General features: G+C 43.1%; 1 protein-coding gene across 1 annotated transcript in view; it reads right to left on the bottom strand.

Moving 5' to 3' along the window:
- LOC146199341 (uncharacterized) overlaps positions 1 to 15413 on the bottom strand; it is a 49166-nt gene extending 33753 nt beyond the window's left edge. Inside the window, exons 1-5 of the mRNA XM_084594802.1 lie at positions 15032 to 15413; positions 11665 to 11718; positions 11510 to 11584; positions 9178 to 9266; positions 6356 to 6459 (exon numbers count right to left, since the gene is read on the bottom strand). Of these exons, the coding sequence (XP_084450928.1) occupies positions 6356 to 6459; positions 9178 to 9266; positions 11510 to 11584; positions 11665 to 11718; positions 15032 to 15114 (405 nt within the window). The 5' untranslated portion in view covers positions 15115 to 15413. The remainder of the gene's footprint in view (positions 1 to 6355; positions 6460 to 9177; positions 9267 to 11509; positions 11585 to 11664; positions 11719 to 15031) is intronic.
- Between the last annotated feature and the right edge of the window lie 6840 nt (positions 15414 to 22253).

Here is a 22253-nt window from a genome sequence, read left to right as displayed (position 1 = left end):
GCAGTCGCTCTACCGACTGAGGTAACCAGGACGGTCAGCAGAGCAGACGGTAGGGCGAGAGCGAATTGATCTATAACTCGAAGTGGGAATGTTGCTGGTTAAATATTTAGGGGAATCCCCCAAGGTGGAGTAGATTTGTAATAAGGGAGTAATTACTCATTGCATCCACCCAAGCGCAGCCATACGGCTACACAGGAGAGCTATACAGCTTTCTCAGAAACTTCGTAGTTAATGAGTAATTACTCCCTTATTACAAATTACTCCACCTTGGGGGATTCCCCTAAATATTTGACCAACAACATTCCCACTTCAAGTTATAGATCAATTCGCTCTCGCCCTACCGTCTGCTCTGCTGACCGTCCTGGTTAGCTCAGTCGGTACAGCGACTGCCCCGGAAAGGCGGTGGTGCCGGGTTCGATTCCCGGACCAGGACGAATTTTTCTTTAACTACGAAGTTTCTGAGAAAGCTGTATAGCTTTCCTTTGTAGCCGTATGGCTGCGCTTGGGTGGATGCAAAGAGTAATTACTCCCTTATTACAAATCTACTCCACCTTGGGGGATCCCCTAAATATTTGACCAGTAGTTTTTGGCTTTAGAGGAGGAGGCACCGCACTGATAGTGGTCACTAGCAGATTTCGACGATGCTTGTGCATTTGCTATGACCCTGCTGCGTGCACTAGAAAAACAAGTACCATATTTACTTAATTCTAAGCACTCGTCTTTTTTTTTTCTTTTTTTTTTTCATGACTACTATGCCCTAGGTAAGAAGGGTGCTTAGCTTTTAAAAATCTAAAAGAAACGTCTGCATCTGTCTGCATCAGCGCAGATGTGCAGCAGTGCTTGAACAAATAAGCTTGTATATTTTAGAAAGTTAATTATAGCCATAGCGCTCTTTCATCCTTTTAATTGAGCGTCGCGTTTCCTCGCATTTCTTAACAAAAAGAGTTCAGTACGTATTTTTTTTTTCAGGTCCAGCTGAGTTTAAAACTTTTTGCTTCCTTCATTAATACTGGCCCACTCCCGGCTACAGTGAAATGAAGGGGTTCACGAGCTGGCCCGAGGTCTCACTTTCCGGGTAGGCCCGAGCCCTTACCATGATAGCGACAGCGGCCGGGACTGACTACTTAGATATAAGGACGTCATACAGCACTACAGACTAAGTCAAGCGGTCTACCCACCGGCCAACAGATCACAAAACAAAGAGCAAGGAAATATTTGGAGACTCTTAAAGACAAAAACATACCCCAACCCTCTGCTCATGAGCAGGTGGTACCCAACACAATACAAAACAACATGAAAAAGTTGCAAAAACAGAGCAGACATGGTTCGCATGACCTGGACATGCCCAAACATAAAGCAAACACCTCAGGAAGAAAGGACAGAGGCCTCCTGGGAGGCTCCGATGCTCAGATCAGAGCCAACACCACAACTTGCACTTATCCAACTGGCTGAAGACGCCGCCGGACCCAAGAGCTCCGAGCTGTCATTTAAGGTGATGAGTTTCCCCCTCCTAATCTGTTGTACAATAAAGTTATTTCAATCAATCCCCTGTCTCAAGCCTAGAATCATCATTATACATTCAGCCACTGAGGGAAGCGATGGAGCAACACAAAAAGAAAATCAAACAAAAGAAGACGGAACAATGTCAACGATGTGTTAGAATTTTGAAAGCTACCATATGGCTCCTGGGTCTGGCGAAAAATTCTAGCTAGTCCGGGCACGAGCACCCCGTACCCGGACATGTTCCTATCCACTTCAAGAAAGCCGTTTAATTACACCTCTAGTGTCTCTAAAAATAAATCCCGATCTGATCTGCACCCGCTCAATGTGCGTAGGTGAAACTATTATTACAGCTTCGGTGCGCATTTTAAAAAATATTTATGGAAAAATTCACTCGAGCAAAGCCTGCATCTTTTATTCCAGATTTCATTCACTTATCCTGGTTATCACAAGTTACTGAAACGAGGCAATTTGTTTTGTACACCATCATAACATATCGAGTGAAAAAATGTTCCCCTGCTAAAAAAAAACAAAAAAATCCTGAGAGTACACTGAGTTGTTTTTCTTCCAGAAAACAAAAAATTAAAGCTATACTTATTTAAGCAAGAGATGAGTGATAAACCAATTCACGTCACTTATTCCAAGCCTAGAATGTTTGGCTTCTTTCGCACTGATTGGTCGACAGTTTAAAGAAGATTTGGAAAAAAGTTGAAAATTTGCTAAAGTTTTGTTATTTCTTTTCCACTTCCAACCCTTAAACTTTCTAGTACTATCAGCCATCTGTATATAAAACCCAGAATTTAAACCAAGTGACATTTACAAACAAGGATGTATTAGGTTTCCAGTTTCGGTTCCCACGCCACCGCCGCCGACAAAATATTTGGTGCATGGTGCACACCTTTAGGCAATTCGCAGCAATACTTGGAGCACGAAAATTCCCTTCCGCCGCGGTGGTGCAGTGGTTGATCGCTCAACTTCTGTGCCCACGAACGCAGGATCGAATCCTGGCCGTCGCGGCCTCCTTTCGACGGAAGCGAAAAGCAATTCGTTTGTGTGCTGTGCAATGTCAGTGCAAGGACCACAGGTGGTCCAAGTTTCCAGAGTGCTCCACTACGCTGTCTCTCACAGCCTGAGTCGCTTTGGGGCGTTAAACCCCATAAACAAACAAAAATTTCAAACTTGGAGCACTCGAAGTGTAGGAGCAATTGATTTAGAAGCAGATTGAAGCACTTAAATTTCCATTCTGGAGCACTTTTGAGCGGTAAAACTATGAGACGCACTCTGGAGAATGAGCCCTTTAGTTTTTGAACCTCTTCGGTTGACAAACTATGCTGCAAAAGTCAGTGTGTGCTGCAAAGAGTGCTATATCATTAATTATGTCATTACAGCCACAAAACTGCACCCGAGAACTTGGATATATCTCTGGATATAGTATATGAATGTATCTCTGCATGCAAATACCTAGTATTTCATAGTCATTTTTTTTTTTCATTCAAATGCTACAAACAAGAACAGCAGATATAAAATAAGTGTTGAAAGTACTGATGCAATTACTCGCCCACCAGCGCCCGACTGTTCGTGTCGTTAATAAAAGGTATCGATACTGCACTGGCTGCCCAAAAAGACTAAAATTGCATTTAGTGGGGCCTCTTCAGACTGGAGAAGAAAGTCCAAATAATATGAAGGTCGAATCATTGAATGGCTGCAAAAATAAACTTGAATAAAAAAACAAAACAAATGTTTAGCACCGCAGGATTTGGCTGATGAAAATATTGGCAACAGTCACCAGCCTTTGACTAAATACTGCGCGGTAATGACTTTTTTGCATTTCCGTCAAGCTGTACTGCACGTCAAACATCAGGCATATAAAAGCAGAACTGCTCTAAGATAGTAAGGCCTTCCGTGGCCTCTATCACACGTATGATGCAGTAATGAAGGAGCCTCTTTACAAGTGCCAGAGACCATACCATGTCTGGTCTCTGGCACTGCACCATAGTAACAATAACAATGAGCTCGCATTTTCAGCGCAAAGAAAGAATCACATATTCAGAAGAGAACGGAATGCATGTTTGTGCCCAAACAGCGAGATGCCTCCTAAAGAGAACAAAGAGCACAAGACGGCGCAAAGCTAAACTTAGCTGCTAGTGCCATGCGAAGATCGGAAAACGAAAACTTTCCAGAAATGGGTCAATGGTTATCTCCTGGATTGCCATCCCCCCCATCCCCCTTTCGGACCACGTCTGAGCTGCTACAACTGAAACAGCCAAACTTCCAGCTCATGCTGCGTCTCCGCCCTGGTGCATCTGGCTGCCACTCTTTTATGCTCCAAAGCTTCAATGAAACAAACTTAGTTGAAAGGCCGAAATTTGAGGCTATAAAAAGCATGCCATAGGTTTCCTCTGCATGCAAAGGCACTCACAGCCAATTGTTGGACACAACGAACTTTGAAACAGATTTTAATTTGCTTGAAAAGAGTGCCCAAATACTCGCTCTCATGATCAAGTCCTATTGCTAGCACGAATGACACTGACATCACTGCGTAGGAAATTCGACCAAACTTCTAGTAATGTCATTGATGTTATCGCATAATAAAGTGAAATAGGATGAGCAGCAAGTCACGGATAAGCAAGTCGTATGAGCTGTCCGCTGTTGCTCGCTTGCTAGTTTCTCTCAGCGTACGGCCAAACTAGCCAAGCTTGCCGGCAATTTGCAAAATGCTTTTCATTGTCAAGCAACGCTACAAACGTGACATTCAGTGTGTTGCTGCTGCCATAAAAAAAGAAAGGAGTAGATGCCCTCACTAGAGTTGGATGAAGATGTGTCTTGTCGGAATAAGAGCTGCTGTAGCTAGCCATGCCAGTTTTTGCCACTGCTTGTTTGCCTGCACTTGGACAGCACGTGTGTGAGAGAGCAGATGATGCAGCAGTGTGTGTGTCACAGATTTGAGAGCCCACGTGACCAGGCCAAGTTGCCAAGCTTCCTTTCTACGCAGTGACGCCCCTGTCCAACTTGCGCCCAAAAACCGAAACCGAAAATTGTTCACAAAAATATTGCGATTATAACTTATTCACTAGGAGCATATCAATTCTGAGCATGTGCCATGTTTCCTGGAATCATGAACATCTAAAACACCTGCGAACCTGCAAACCACAAATTTGGTGTCTCCATCCTTTCAAGAGAAACAATTGCACAAATTAAAAAGCAGCCACCATTGCCAGGATCGTGCCTGTTGTCACAAGATGAGCAATCAAGCACCCAACCACTGAACCACCATGGTAAGCATATTGCAAACAGATTACTTGAATAACCCATACCATACTTTTGCAGGTACTATTGCGGGTCCACGTTGCTTCGTTTGCTGTCAGCAGTTTAACAGCCGCAACGGAAGTCAGAATAAGTTCGAAAAAGCTGCCACAGTATGAAGTTGAAGCGAATTGTAATAACGTTTGCCGAAGACGTTTTCCAAATAAGATGTTACTTCTCATGCCCGTATCGTCAAATCACCACCAAAACGAGGAGGGGGGGGGGGGGGGGAAGGGTATTTCAAACTTTCCAAATTTAAGCAGCACCTCCTCTCACTTTTGCATCGCGATCGTGAAAAGAAGGACTGCTTAGTTAAAACTGAATAAATATGGTATATTGCATACACTTGCAAGCACAGTGGCTTTCCACTTTTCTTTGCAAAGCGCTGATTCTTTGCGAAGCGGCTCCAAACGTGCACAAAATATCACCGGACCAATGGTGGCAAGCATAATGACATAAAACTACGCTATGTAAGCCTGTATTGCCGCAAAACAATCATGTTCATAAGTGAATGACAAGACAATCAGGGCTATGTCTCCCTGAACTGCGAGTGCACGGTGCCGCCCAGTACGAAAGCAGTGAGTTTGGAAAAGTTTGGTGCAATTTTCCCAATTTTTATCACGGTGGCGCAGCTTTTGTCGTTTGGCACAGTTTGGCACAAGGGCAGCATACCTGTGAATAGGCACTGTTCTTTTTCTTTTTCTTTTTTTTTTTTTTTTTTCAGAATGGTGTCTTAGAAGAAGTCCTAGCAAAACAGTGCACGCCTTTAGAAACCAATATTAAAACTAGGCTGTCTCAACCATAAAAAAAATAAATTATTTAACATGCACAAGCTGTAATGTGGTTAAAATAAAATAAGCGACAAAATGAAATCCATGAATTGCAGCATGGATAGTAAAACCTCGATTCGGGCTTCAAGGGATAGGAGGAAATGCTAAATAATCATAATTTACAGGTGCACTAAAATATACAGAAGAAATAACACAAGCACAAACTTAAAACTAAGCTTCATTTCATCTTCAATAAGAGCAATGCGGGTGAAGGAAAAAAACAACCAAGAAAACAAAAGCGAAAAACCCCTTCACAAGCATATGACAGGCATCACCTCACCCTGCCTTTATGTTCTGATAGAAACACCGTTTCTTTCCTGTCAACGCAACTGAAAGAGAGCTCACATAACCACCTTCATCTACGAAAAAAAGCCACTGAAAAGGCCTCCCACAACTCCAGTGTGGCCTGGTTCCTTGATCATAGAAGGATCGATGTTCTGTTGAACAGGAGGACACACTTATGCCTTGAGCAATGCGCTGCCAGGCTGCCAGATGCGGCTCGAGAGACACTGTTTCATTGCTGCCACAACCTCTCGCTCATGCACTTAGATAAAATGACTGTGATGCAAACAGTTTTCAGCAATCCTTAGGTGCATTCGATGATTCTGACTTTTTTCTTGGTTCTTGAAAAGCGCGAGGTCTTACTGTACTGATCTTCAGAATAACATATCCAATTCATAAATGAAATTTCAAGAATTAGCATTCCCGTAATTAAAACTTACCGAAGAAAGTGAACTTTTCGGCGTCTCCTCCATAGCACATAAGCGGCTTGAACGCTGCTCCCGTGATGAAGCTGCTGGGCATTTTTGGTTCCTGGGCGACACAACTGCAGACAGATAAGGAGAGTAAGTGTGGCACTACGGCTTCAGTCACTGTTTACTTAACTACAAATCTCTAAATTTTGTGAGTCCCAGCACATACACAAAAGAGAGAGATAATATTTCTCAGTGAACAGTGTAAATGCCTGTTACAGTCAAATCCCGATATAACAAATCCTGCGGGACAGCAAAAAATCGTTTGTTATTTTGAAATACCTTTATAATATAAAATCTGCGATTATAAGCCAGTGGTCAAACCTAGGTATGAAAATGACACACCTTGGCAGTAGGCACGTGTGTAGACAAGCAAAACCTCAAATGAAATGTTGCACTAACTTCAAAGCTCATTTATTTGAAGAAATCAGTTATTTCCTTCTGCCACATGCAGCAAACACGACCACGCACTACAGCACATAAACCTTCTACTTTGCATAACACATCATCGGGTGCATGATTGCACCAAGCGATGAAAGTACGAACTTTGTCCATGTGCAAAAAAAATCAGAGTTCGATATGACCTCATCTTCAGTGCTCCCTGAAATTTTCAAAATCTTGTCTCTGTCTTTCAAAATGATTACGAAGGTCGATGGGGCAATGTTAGCTGTCTGCAGAAGCTGATTCGCTTTTTCCCTGCGTCGATTTCTTGCAGTGAAAGCTGCTTTCCTATCTTCTTGGCTTTTCGCTGGCTGCAATCATTGTCAGATCCCGCATAAACTTCGCAACAAGATGAACCGAAAAAGAAAAAAAAAAAAAAAAAAAAAATCTTGCACGCGCAAATGGCATGAATGACCGACCAGCGAACGACATGCAACACAGGAAGAAGAAAGGCAGGCGGCTAGGCCTGCTGGCTACTGCATATTAAACCACAGCTTTGTGGTGGCATTAGGAGCTGGCACTAGATATGCTGATGATGATAGCTACAACCCACAGACCATACACACAGAAACGCCAGAGTTGCGAGCTGCGACACTATTAATTTTATACGAATTCGTAATACTGATGTTCCTAGATTAAGAAGAAAAAAATAAAATATGTACATTATTCTGAAATATACGCTATACTGAAATTCGTAATTCTGAAATAGTTTTACATTAAAAACATAGGAAATCTGCTGGGGATTCTTAAAAAATTCGTTAATGCGATGTTCATATAACGAGATTTCACTGTAATAGCAACAGTAGTGTCTAACATAACATAATACACACACACACACACTCTTATAAAAATGTTTTAATGATTGTAAGTTTAGTAGTTATTCTCTATTCTGATTAAAAATAACCTCTTGCACTCTCCTGCATTGTACTACAAAGTCAATGCAAAGGTTCTGGCAACAATTAAGCACTACATTAATAAGTTAAGCAAAGGTAGGCTCGTCAAAAAGTACTGAACAGTGGAAACACATGCATTAAGACGTCACATTTTGTTTTTATGAAGCTGTGCCCAGTGAAGCCGCAGAGAATAATGGTGCTGACATCAAAGTTTCAAGCCTTGTTTCGTTCCTCAGAACTTTCCCACTGCGTCCAAGCAAATCAGCCGTTCTGCAGGTGCTGATGAAGCACAAACACAATGGATATATTCTAAGGAGAGGAAATCATGAAGTTTGTTAGCAAGCACTCAGAAGACAGCAGTGGAGATGCTGAACTTTCTACACTCATAAAAGCAAGTGGCATTGAATGAAAACAATGTGCTAGATATACTTGCAGATTATTAGGAGTGCCTACGCAACCTGCTGCTATATCAAGTATACCCACAAACCACAAGCTTGTTCGCTTTACACTAACAATTTTGCTTCTATGGGTTTTTTAAACTGCATATTAAATTAAATCAATGATGTGCAATAGCAGGCCCAAAAATGACTTTTTCTCACTGGTATGACTGATAGCTGTCTGTGCAAAAAAAATAACTGAGAATATGCTTTTTATGTGCCCTTATTTTAGTGAAGAAATAGAAGTGCTATGAGCATGACCACCTTGATGGTCGCTTACTGATGAAGAAAAGTCACTGGATGGCAGGCTCTAGCCATGAAGGCCTGCAATGTGTAACTTCGGTCGCTGTGAGCATTGGACTAGAGAGACAGGATGCAACAGTTTACACCATTGCTCACTCCCTTTATATCTTGCCTGAGTATGTGGCCATCAGAATTGCCTCCTTGGTTAACCAATATTACTCCTTACCTCTCACTTTTGCTCTGAACTATACTCAATGATTGCAGAAAAACAATCGCATGAAGTGAAATTTAGCTCCTTCACGTTATAGTCATCTTCTAACAACTCACAGAGAACCTAACATACTACAATAGACTCCCATTAGGATGAACTTGGCTAAGATGAATTCTCGGGTAAAATGAGCAATGCGAAACTCTTGGTAGACTTCCCATTGTGCCGAGTTCTAAAAGAATCAACTTAGGACATCAGAATTTCTCCTTTTTTTCTTTGCCACCGGTCAATGACTGCAGGCAGTTTACATTGAATTCAAGTCAGTGACTGAAATTAATCAATTCGTTTCAATGTGTAATTAAGGTCTCACAGTTGATGCTGTAGATTTCAGGGTAGAATGCAGGGCTATATATGGCCACACGTATCTTATGATAGTTTTTGCTGCAGAATTCAAAACATAGGAAAGGTTTCTAAGTTTGCCTATTCCTTCATACAGATACTGGAACGTAACATGTTTGTCACAGCATTGACCCACTCGTCAAATAAACAGAAGAAACCGATGCCCCTCACCATCCAGGCCAGTGTCACTCTTGACGGCACTTGCCAGCTCCTTGACCTTTTCGACCAATTTGACAATGAGGTCACTCTGAGTCAGGCTCCTGCAACAATAGTAGGGCGCATGCTTCACCAGAGTACCAAATGACCCTCACCCTCAGCTAAAAGTGAACAAAAGAAAACGGTAACTGCAACCACTTTTTGCAGTGAAAAGTTCTTCAAAAGATAACATTCAGGGTAAATCAATGTAATCAGTGTACAAATAAGGAAAAGAAGATGAAGGAGGCAAGAAGTATCAGCCCATTGACTGTGCGATATACTATGCAGTCGAAAAAGTGAAAGCACAAACTTAAAATCTAATGCAGCAATGCTGTGGCAGCACTTGGATTTACCCTCAATGGCTATATTGATGTTTTAACTCTAGGCTGCAGTTACACACGTTACACATGTGGAGCAGAATTTTTTCTGCAAGGTGAAGTTGGCACGGTGAGGTCGACCGAGGGTGGTCCCTGGCTAGGGGGTGCAGGGGTGCTCTGCGGAGATGACTTGCTACCTCTAAAGGTTGGATTATTTACTCTCCAAGACCCCGTATAGGCCTCAGCAGCATTTTTATTAAGTGTCACTAGTACCACTCTTGCAGTAAAAGCAAACCAATGAAACGACAACAATACAACACTAAATTTTACCTGTGTTAATGCATTTGCTGTCAGCACATGCTCCACTCAACACATGCAAAAGGCCAACAACAGCCAAAGCAAATAGCAAACTGAGATCCCTACGACAGCTTATCAAATTCACAATTAACCAGCCATATTTCTTTTTCAATTAAGAATTTGCAAGTTAGCATCCTAGTGATTATTTTCAAGTACTCACATTACACAACACAAGTGACAATATCGCATATTTTACCCACATTATGTAAAAAGAGCTTGGATAAGCTGTACGTGAAAAGCAGGATAAGCTTGCTATCTTGCTCAAAAAAATCTACATGTCATAATTACGCACTACACATAGATTAGACTTACACTACTAACACTAAGTGCCAAACACCCATTTCACACTGTGTGCCCTCACTCGGTGATGAATGCGTTGTGTTGTGTTTTATGGCGCATAAGCAACTGAGGCTACCATGCACCAAACACGAAAACACAGGCTATCACTAGCTGATATATGGTCGGTCGGTTTATGAGGGTTTCACGTCCCAAAGCGACTCAGGCTGTGAGAGATGTCGTAGTTGAGGGATTTGCAAAATTTCGACCACCTGGCGTTTTTTAACGTACACTGACATCGCACAGCACACGGGCGCCTTGCTTTTCGCCTCCATCGAAAAGCGGTCGCCAAGATCGGGGTTCGATCCCGCATCCTTGGGCACAACAGTCAAGTCACAAGTGCCTTAACAACTGCACCACTATGCCAGGGCATGCCGATGTACGAGTAAAGTCAATGGTGCTAATGTTGACTGCTGCACCAAATGTAGTAAGAAGCAATAAATGCAGCCAGCCAAAGACCTCACAAAAAAAAACATGATCAAATAAGCACCAGAATAATGTGTAGTTATGAAAGACTGTTTACTTCTAGCGAGGAAGTTTGCATCCTCCACAAGCAGCAACATGTTCTGAAAAAAGATAAGTGGAAATAGAAAGTAGAAAGCATGCTCAGTGTAAAAAAAGACATAGAAGCCAACAAACAACAATGTGCACAAAACTGTATGCTTTCTTGTTTTATGCGAACTCTGCCTATGATATCCAGTTGCAGATCACAGACCCAAAAATCTCCGCTAACATAAAGAAAAAGTGAGAGTGAAATACAAACATATCTGGCAAAATAAACAGCAATCATACCCTTAATGCCTTATTTATGAAAGAATCAAAGAAAAAAATTGTCTACATTTTACATTAGCTAATGTTAATGTGCCCATATTCAAAAGCTGACAAAATTTGACAGCACCAATAAATTGAGTGAAATTGGTCTATTGCAATTAGCACCAATTAGCGTATGGTTCATTTTCTGTCCTTTATCCAAGTTGCATGAAAGCTCAAATGCCGTCAAAGGCATTTCCTCCACATTTTCCTCCACATTTACTACAAAATGTCTGACAAAAATGCTCAAAAACTGGCCAAAAATCACTTATTAGCAACCTCTTAAACCCAACATTCTGGACCTGAAAAAAGGTTGCTACTGAGAGCATGCTGAAATCGAACTTTCATGCAAGCCCTATATAGTAGTGAGCCCACACTGGGCAAATAGTATACCACTACTAAGTGGCATAGACTGAAAATGACACAAAATACCTATTATCAAAACAGCGAGGCAAGAGATGACAATGAAGCCCACCCAACAGACTAACCTCTTTGTGACAACAGCTTTGCAGAGGGGACATGGAATCTTGTACTTGTCTTGAAGGGTTTTCTCCAAGCACAACCTAATGAGAAAGCAAAAAAAGAGAAAAGTCAATTCTGTCACTGCCTTTAGTACAGCTGGACTTTTCTTTGTGACACATACCTGCAGAATCTATGATGACAGCTTGTTGACAATGGGTCATAGAGCAGCTCCAAGCTGGAAGGCAAGAACATTTTATCAAAATATGACAACCAAAATTATAATAAAAGCAGCTCTTCAGTGCAGTAGATTTTAAGCTCAAAGAGCAGTAGAAATGTTTGTAAGGCATACAAAAACCTGAAACACAATGTAGGGAAATAAGGCCAGATCAAAACATTTATAAGCCAATTAAATTAAAGGGCAAGATGACAATGAAGCATGTTTGCTTCCTTGTTTGCCATTTTAAATCTTCATGGAAGGTGACAAAGTAAGTACTTCATATTTCTCAAAACAATACAAATGCACCAGAATATTTATGTGCCTTACGCAGGTTGCTGGCTGCCCCACTTGTTGGCAAGCTCATGAGCTCATGTTCACGGGCCACGTTTGGTAGTTCTTCCTTCAGTATCAGAGCATATATTGTTGTTTTAAAGCCTATGTAGTGTGGAGTAAGATTATAATTGTACATTATGCTAATGTAAGCCTTCAATAATAACGAGGAAGAGCTGGTGCATAGCTGACCATAGGTTTACAAAATCTTCCACAGAAAGCACTTCCAAGTTTTGGGCTCTTCCCTCCAAATAAGGGCACTGGTATAAGTGCAGCGTGGCTGTTTACCATGAATGAAACATTTGTACCAAATTTATTTTCTTTGTGGTAATGTATATTTCTACTTTTCTATTTATGCCACTATAAACATTAAATGGTTTGAGTCCCGTATCCCCATTTATGGCCTACAAGATAGAGAACACAGCAAGGTGCTGTCTGGATATGCAAAAGGATGTCCACTCTCAATTAAAATGAGCCTTAAAGAATGTCGATGCGGGAAAAAAAAGTATTGAAGGATGCAGAGCGAAGCAGTAAGTGGCCCCATGCACAGAGGCGCTTCGGTCAAAAGGCTGACTGCTAGAAAGCATGTGACAATGTCTTCAAAAACAAAACATCACAGTACAAACTGCCCCTCCCCTATAGTGGAATTGGCTGCCTCTATCTTAACAAAGAACCTAAATGTATCTGGTCAGCAAGAGTTGTTGTCGGGCCAGTTGGCTTGAATCTTGTAATGCACTCGTCCTGCCATGTCAACTTTCTTCGTGTAGTCTTTTTTTCAGGGCATTACAAGTATCTGGTCACTTTAAGTTCCCAAAGGGCATTTGTCTTTGCTATGTGCGGTTAAGTAATTTGCGCAGCTGGGTACATCATTAAATGCAGTCATTCACATACAATGTAGGCTGCAGCCGCAACGTCGCATCACTTGTGAGCACTGTCACATTTCCGAAAACTGCTTGCGATGCACCAAATAAAAAACTGCAGATCTGTTTGCCATGCTTGTTGTGGTAGAGGGAAGCTAGGAAAAGTAGTGCACTTAAGATTTCAATGGCTGCAGCTAGAGGGGCCTTCAGTAGTGACCCGACAGGCAGCACAAGTGGCATATGATACTATGATCTTTAAATACCCCTTTCGAAAATTATTTCAACAGAACTTCATGACGGATGTTCCTGCTGTCTGTACTGCCTCCTGATGAAAGTCATTGCAAGCATAAACAAGTCATTCTGTGATGGCGTAAATTCACATAAAAGGCATAGAACTACAGCAATTAACAGGGTCCATAAAAAACTATTAGTTAAAATTTGAAACCAGAAAATTGAAATGAATAGCAAGTATTTTGCCATAACACTTTGTCTGCCTTATCAAAGATGCCCAAAGTATTGCAAATAATTAATGTGGTAAAGAACAGTAAGAAAATGGTCTATGTTCCTTAAGGTACTAACTCAAATGTTAGCAGCATAGAAGGTCTGAGTCTGCTGACTAACATTCCAGCAAAACGATTTGACATCAGTCAGGATGAAAACAAACCTTCTTGCTGAAATGTTTGCCAATAAGTTATGCGGCTTTTCAATGACATGAACCTGCCTGCTGTCAAAAAAACAGCAAAGAGGTAACACCACTGAAATACAGGATGAAAGAGCTGAGGTAAAAAAAAAAGAGAAAAGAATGCATTTTAAGACTTGCAATGCTGTTAAAGTGACAAATGTCATAAATCACACACTACCAGGCGTCTTTACAAAACTAAGGCTTAACCTTTCAATTTTTTTTTTCTCAGCAAAGTTCTACTTCAGTTCTGCGAGAACGTTAATACAATCGGACACAACTCAATAAAAAAGTGGCCTCTGCCATTCAACGAATGCCCCTGCAGCCAATGGCTTTGACTGATTCTTGCAAATAATCTCCTTGGACCTGCCAGCAGAACCAACGCAGGGTGTGGCAGATGAGAGGAGGCTCACCATGCCTTAGTCGGGTTATCTGCGTGGTCATGCAAATCAGTCTCCACCATTGGCTTTTAAGGGCCCTTTTGAGAAGCATCTGCCTCTTTTTTCTTGAGTTGTATACAACTATGGTCACTCCTCCGACTGCCAGCAGTAGTGCTACTGTGCATAAAAAGAGTCCGCTCTGATTAGTCTACTTCTGATGGAAAGCCTGGTAGCCCGAGCAAAAAAAAGTAACACTGCTAATTGAACACTGCATTTAAGTATGCAGTTGGGACATGATATTACTAATCCCAGAAGCATTATATTAATCAAGTGAGAGTTAAGAATAGAATGCAGAGCAGCTTGGTGCAAGTTGAAGTCAAGTGAGATGCAGAATGTGACCTGCCCAACTATGACTCTTCAAACTACTTATACAGTGAGATCAGGTACACTCTTCGTCAAAAATTTAGAGCCCATGAGGTTTGCTTGTCATTTACTTGTAATTTACGCCAAGCGGTATAAACCTCGAGAAGTAAGAGTTCTTGGCCTGCCCCTCCAACTGGCAAGGGTTCACGAATGCAAAAGGAACCGCACAACAGGGGTTAGAAGCAAACCCCATCTTGGGCTCCAAACTTTTGACAAAGGTTTTGCATACGCTTTGAATGCGGGCAAAAATACGTCAAGAAAAGAAATGTGTACGCTTATGTAAATGCAAAACTAGAGCGTGTTTTTCGCAGTTACTTGTCATTTTAATATGATACAATAGAAATGTGATTGCGCCAGACACCGCATGTATTCACCGGAAACGTTTTGAAGATTATGACTGTTTCAAGCTATTTTCTGCCCAGTTAACTACGTACTTGTACTTTTGCTATTCTTATGCGCGTCTAGCATTATGACCCTGTCGGTTAGCAAAGTGCTTCAAAGGTCACATGCAACTTACATTATTCGGTCACAGAACTCTACTCCTGAACAGTGCTTCTAAAACCAAGTGCTAACCAAAACCCTCATTACATATTTACTTCTATTGAAGATTTGAGTTCGCTTTCGCATAGTCCCGACATGCAAAAAGGCAACTTGCTCACCATATCGGGCATTCGAGGTTTTTCACAAGCTGCACAGCTGTGGCCTTGACTTCGTTTCGAAAAGCAAGCATATTTGTAGTCATTTTTGCTGGAAGTCCCACGGCAAGATTCAAGGAAGAGACAGATATGTCATCGTTCAGCAACAGCAATGCACTAAGCGTTTCTGTCGACTCTTCGGTCTAACGAATAACTGGCAATAAACCGGACAATGCAGACAGTATTTCAGCCTTCAGTTACTAAATGCAGTAGAGCATGGGACAAGAATTATACGGGCAACAAGGCAGCATTTTCAGCTGGGCAATGATATTTACACAGCCGTATAAGCGGCGAACCTGCGCAGCCTTTCAGTCTTCTCAGCCTTCTAGCCGCCAAAAATTTCCGCGCGAGATGGCCCACTGTGGCCAGCCATCCTTAGCAATGCTGGCTATGCCTTAATCCTGGACGTCGCTAATGTGACCAATATTAAAGTTCTAAAAGTGCTTTTTGTTAATAACAATAAAATTTTTTTCTACCGTAATTATTAAATATAGGCTAAAATGGTTTACATTTAGGCCAAATTATAAAGGTGTTCATTTGTTTCGGTTTCGGGTAGACCTTGTAGCTGCGACAAGTAACGTTGGCTGCGACTGCTACGACGTCATACTCAAGTTGAGATACCGCTCTTCGTTTTAATCCTCTCAAACTAAAGCGAAGCTTGTTTCAAATCTTCTTACACCGCATTGTTATACCGTTCTCTGTATGCCTCGCAATCTACTGCCCCTTTGTGAAAATCTTAACTTTCCAACTGGAACTCAGATGAAACTCAATTGGAACACTCTGATACCATCTGGGAATTGTTCCATAAATCAGTTAGATTAGTTACATCATTTGCGTTTTTTCTGCAGCTGAAATTAAATAAAAAATTGTTGACGATTACGTTACTTTCTAATGCGAAATTTCAACTTTTCGATGGATTGAGGCAATGAATTCGAGCAAGACATGTATGTACAATTACAGACAACTTTTAGGTAGGCGCGCGGTTCGCAGTGGCGAATGGCGGCGGCTATGCGTTTCGGCTCGGGGGGTGCACATATCGAGATCCGCCGCCACTGATCCGGCGCTCTGACTGCCGCCGCACAGGGGTAGTATGGGAAGAGCGAAGAGAGCAGGTCGCGGGAGACAGCGCATGGGTCCTTGCGCGGCGAAGAGATAGCAGCGACTGACTGATGTCGGACGCCCCTAGCGAGTCAAATTAACGTGGCTCTGCGTTTTGGCTTGGGATGCAAGCACCGTGATCTGCTGATGCCTAGCTGGTGCTTCGGCAACCGGAGAATACCGTCGATCGCCGTCACGCAGGAAGAGGGGGGGGGGGGAGCAAGAGCTGTACCCCCACACCATGATTTCATTCCAGCCAAAACTTTCTACCCTAGCTGGGCATAATGCTTCAGCTAAAACACAGAATTATTGGTGCGAGAACGCGGGACATCAGAATCATTTTCGGACTAGACCTGGAGAAGCTTGCTTTTGACAATGTCAGACATGATGTGATCTCAAAAACCTCCACGAACTCTGGGTCAGAGCCCACACCTACAAACAACTATATCCGGGACTTTCTCTCGGGTAGAAAGGCCTCCATTTGAGTAGATCTCCACTCGAATGACTGTCCCCTCGGCAACAAGGGCACCTCAAAGGGGTCGGTCCTCTCGCCCTTTCTCTTTAATATCGCAATCATCAAACTGTCACGCCAATTAGTGCAAGTCCCGCTGCTTCATCACAGCCTCTATGCGGATGACATATTACCTTGTGGACCGTAGAGGGCAATGATGCCCAAATAGGAGAGACTCCAGCGTGTCATTGATACGGTAGTGAATTATGTAGATGCCAAGGGGCTGCGATGCTCTCCGGCCATGTCTGAATTTATCATATTCTGCAAAACCAGATTTCTTGCGCGACCACCACCGGCCATCGAACTCAATATTCGCGGAGTCCCGAGTACCCAAAAATTAAAATCCTGCACCTAACTTTAAGAACACGGCTTCAATGGTTATGCAATTAAAAAGCTTCAAGGAACCTCGCAGCAAAGTATGCGACTCATCCGCCGCTTTAGTAACCGCCACTCCAGCTTGAGAGAAGAGAATATACTCTCCACTCAGTCGCATAGCCTACAGATGCCCTTACTTACATCTAAAGTCAGCTGAAAAAGAGGAAGGGGAGGCCGTAATAAGAAAATACGTCAAACAAGCAGTTGGGCTTCCCATTCACATAGCGACAGAGAGAGAGTCTTGGGCTTCGGTGTTCATAACACGCTAAGTGAGAGTATTGAAGCGGTCACCATCTTGCAATACGAACGGCTATCAGGAATGCACATATCAACAGGCAAATACATTCTGTCCAACTAGGCATGAATTACGAACGAAAAAGCGGACTGACAACTGACCTTCCCGAACGTATATACGAAGCTCTTGGCCATCCTACCGATATCTCGAAACATGCACCCAGATTTCCACGCTGAACGTCGTGCAGAGGGAGCCAAATCTTTAGCCAAACGTTTTCTTAATGATACAGCTGTAGTGTATGTCGATGCAGCAGATTCCTCTGGAAGCTGTGGTTACCACAGAACATTGTACAGTCATAACTGGGGGCACTAATACGTACGATCAACACACAAATGTTGTAGAAGAAGCAGCCATTGCTCTAGCCATTGCAGGATCCTCGGCAGAAACAATAGTCAGCGACTCAACTGGCGGTACGTAATTACACGCTGGGAAAAATCTCCCGAAAAGCAGCGCGTATTGTGCAAAATTGTCAGCCCTCACGGCGCATCTGATTATTCTGGACGCCTGCTCATGCCTCCTTTGCTGGCAATGAGGCGGCTCATAACCTAGCTCGAAAACTGTCCCGCCGAGCTGGGTCATGCAGCTCTCCGGCAAGGACAGGTTGTTTTCTCTTAGAGAAATCCTGCAGCATTACAGGTTTGCCAGACTCAGATTCCCCCCTGCAGACAGAACGCTCTCCAAACGCCAGGCCAAAGCATGGCGCGAACTTCAAACTAATACCTATGCAAATCCCCAATTATGTTGCCTCTATTCGGAAGGACTATATTCAGACAAATGCAAAAATTGTGGCGCCAAAGCCGATCTAAATCATGTGATCTGGAAATGCCCACAGTCCCTACCTGTGAGCCACTTTATACGCGACTCTGATCACTGAGAGGCTCTACTGCTCAGCCCCGACCCGGGGCACAGATAAAGATCATCCAGCTCGTCTCGTCTTTTTCCGCTGGAAATAAAGTTTCTCCACCACCACCACCGATGTTAACGGGTACTCCTTGGCCAGAAGGGAGGTGAGGTAGCCAGGGTAGGTGTGGCTTGGGGAGGGCGGTGAGGCAAGTGCCCCTTTTACACCCCCTGCCGACGCCCATACACCGCTGCACCCCAGTTTAAAGCCCTGGTGCCTCAAAAAAGAAAAAAAAAAAAGAAAACCACAAAAACACGAGTATGCCGTTGGTAATATTTGGTCTAAAAGGAAGACTGCGCGATAAACGATTCAGTAATATAGCATTAATGCCTCTATCATTCCTTCTTTACTTTGAAGATAGTAAAACAGTCATGTAGCCTGCAAGGAAAAGTAACGCTATCGCCTAGCATTTTTCTAGAAAGTCCGAAATTGAAAAACAAAATGTAAACGACTTTAAATTTATTTTAGCCCCAGGGCTATACCGGGGGCACTGCGGACACCAGCAATAGGAGGCAGACGAAATATGTAGTTAACTCATTAATTTTTATTATAGGGGGCATGTTTAATTTGTAGAATTAGAGCTCGTGTCCTTAAAATAGTGCAGCTGAGAAAAAGATTTCTTTAAAAAAAATTAGCGGGCGTTACGAGGCCTACGATCGAATGCCATCATGACAGCGATTTCGCACTGCGACATAGAGCAGGCCGCTTGTGTGAAGTAGATCGCTACACCTAGGTGGTCGTGAAAACGTTTATTAAAAATAGAGAGTTACATGGAGGAATTGCTCTGGGGTCAGTAGTGCCCTTCCTCTCGCAAACACTAGAGGTCCGTTCGATTTACCCTGCACGATCTACACTAGTGCACGGCACAGCAAGTGCCGGGGATGTGATACACTCATGCAGCGCTAGTTCAGACGTGCAGGCGTAGCGCGACACTAGCACTAAATAGAAACGAATGCTAATGTGCAGAACTGGTAGCCTTCTGCTTCGTTTGCGACGCGCGCGCATGCTTGTCACGCCTGTCATTGTTTGCCGTGTGTTCCCTGAGCTACGATGGAAAAGAAAGTGGACTGCAACCTGGTGCCAACGGTTATACAAACAGCTATGGAGCCTGTAGACTCCGACACCAATGACGAAGAGGAACTTGAGGAACTGCGGTGACGTGGACGTTCGGCGACCAGCCGCGTGGTTAGCCGGGCGACTGTCGCTCAACATCGCCGATAGGAGCTACCGCTAAATAAAGCAGGATATTTAAAATCTGGGCCATAGCTTTGAATAAAACCTGTCAAAGGTCTAAGGAGAAGAGACGACGCACACACGGTTAGATAAATCCAACGTATTTAAAAGCGTTGGATAGTAAACATGCCAAGATATCTAACTATACGAACATGGTTAGTACCAAGCTCATTTACGGGGAACGAGAAAAAAAAAGCAAGAAGCAAACTAGATGAGTAAAATAAGCAAAAAAAAAAACAAGTACCATGCAAGCACGGGGTCGGCCCATGAAGAAACACATGCACGTGTTTCTCTTTTAGAACGCAGCTCTTTGGCGCCCGTTCCTGGGTTTCGCGTCGTCGTCGGCGTTGGCGTCGGCCGCGTCGGCCTCGTAACCAGCTCCGCCCCCTTTCAGCCCCCCAGTTCGAGCCCAGCGCTACGGCAACCGGAGCCTAGCAGGAAGAGGGGGGCGGGGAGGGGGGTACACTGAGCGGCGAATGATGGGGGGCAGGAGCGCGCGCAGCAACCGGAGAACACGAGGAAAGAATAGTGTGTGTGTGTGGGGGGGGGGGGGGGGGGGGGTCGCTGCCTGCGCGGCGAAGGAAAAGCAGCGACTAACTGATGCCGCTGACGCCGCTAGCGAGTCAAGACAACGTGACTGCGTAGAAACCGTCGCCGCCAAGCAGAAAGAGGAGGGGGTCCCCCTAAAATCCCTTGATAATTTGAAAGTAGCGACACTCTCCTCCGCGCCGCGCTTTCCTCCTCGATTCTCCTCGCGCGGCGGCGGCGAGCGCTGCGCACGACACGCTTTTTCCCCCTGACGCCCGCCGGCCGGCCGCAGCAGTGAGTGAAGCGCGAGCTTTCGGGCCAGGTCTGCGCTCCAGGAGTGCACAAAATTTTTGAAAAATTGCGAGAAAAGCATTGAGAATGCCTATAGTAAAGTTCATGAATTGATTGCTTTCTTCTTAGAACTGTTTGAATGGGGAATACTGATAAACAAAGCTTTCAGGCGAGTTCTGTGCTACAGACACTTTTTAAGTCTCATGATAAGGTTTTACTTTGTGCACTTAATCTAGTACTGCCTCTGACTTTATGTTTGTTTTTTTTAGAGCGTGAAATCTGTCACCGCGGTAAAACTTCAGAAAACGATCCAGGTTGGTGCTTTGAGCTTCAAGATTAGAGAAGGTTAAAGCAGGACTTAGTCTATTTCGCTACTGTCAAGCTATCTCTCTAAGCATAGTATATGTCACGTGATCAACCATGAGATTGGATTATTGGTTAATTGTACATGTATTTCAATCAATTACTGGGCCAAATTAATTGATAGTAAATTGCAAATAAAATCTAAATTTTAGCTGCAACACCGAACCGTATACCGTTGGAAAGCTTAGGCCAAGTATAATGGCACTGTGCTAGTTAGCGATCCGCGATAATCTGCGTTCATTAGTTAATTTCGTATAAAACGAAATTTTGAGCTGTTCCTTGCTGCTTCGAGGCAAGGAACAGGTTAGCCACGGCAGTCTTGATATGATGCTGATGGAGGGATTAAATAATTTTATGAGTACGCGGCCACTCACTGACTTCGCGTGTGGTTAAAAGACAGCAGGGTACACTGGGAGAAGTGGTGGGCCCTATTGCCGATACACTGAAGTTCTGGGGCAAGCATGCTGTGGTCTCATGCGCTGTGTAAAAGAGCTTGATTTCATTGAACGCAACAATCAAATAAAAAAATTACAAGGTGCACATAGGTCTTCAACGTGCGGAAATGAGAAGGCATATAACTGCCAATTCATTAACTATCGCTATCCTATCTATCACTATATCTACTAATGCCAGAGACCTATCGTAACTGTCACTATCCGCAACGAACACTATCACCTCACTATCCGAGCCTATTACTATAATTTACTATTATTATCCGTAACAGTCACCATCATTACCTATCACTATTCATAACCATCACTATTTAATCTGATGCCGTCCCATGACCCATTGATATACTTCAATTTTCATTGACTTACGTTGTCAGTCATATCTCTATTATCTCATAATATCTGACGAGACAACTATACATTGACTTTTAACTCGTATACTTTCTTGTTTTCTCATAAATGGAGGTGGGAAAAGAGCAAGCCACAGAAATAACTGACTACTATCAGCGCGAGGTTCATGTCTCTGTCGAGGAGGCTTCCTTTACTTCAGGACAGGTCGGTGAGAGAAAATTGATGGAACTGCGTTTGGTCTGTTTTTTTTTTTCGAGTTCGTGTAATATTGGCGGCTCAAACTGGTCTTCAGTGAAATGTAGCTAGAACATAGAGCGATGAGATAATTACTCAGGCTAGGTGAAAAAAAAAATCTTGCATACAATTGAAATGAGTAATATGTTACAGTGTTAAGAATTGTTGCTCGCAAAATGTTCCCCTATTTTTACATAATAACTATAATCATCATTGATTGTTTAAGTTTCGTAAATACAGAAAATTGATGCAATGATTCCGGCTGATTTGACATCGATGGGATAACTTTTCTCGCAATAAATGAATACGCGGAATCGCGCTTTTAGAGCTCCAGCTTTCAAAGCGAAGGTAACCTGCCAACGCCTTGTAGTCATGGTCAAAGAGAAGTGTGTGATCATATGAACACCTCCTGCACATTGGCCGTATCCCTGATAAAACGAACGCATATTTTTTAACCCACGCGTGCGTCGAAGCATGGCAAGACACATTCAAGAATTGAAAAAAAAAAAAAAATGCCATACGACCTAACTAGTGCAGATTACCCGCAATACCTCGGG

Source organism: Amblyomma maculatum, chromosome 2 (assembly GCF_055883805.1).
Source record: "Amblyomma maculatum isolate TAMU_Amacu chromosome 2, ASM5588380v1, whole genome shotgun sequence".
Lineage (NCBI taxonomy): Eukaryota > Metazoa > Arthropoda > Arachnida > Ixodida > Ixodidae > Amblyomma > Amblyomma maculatum.
Note: the sequence above shows the minus strand (reverse complement) of the source record. Positions and strands in the feature narration are given on the sequence as shown.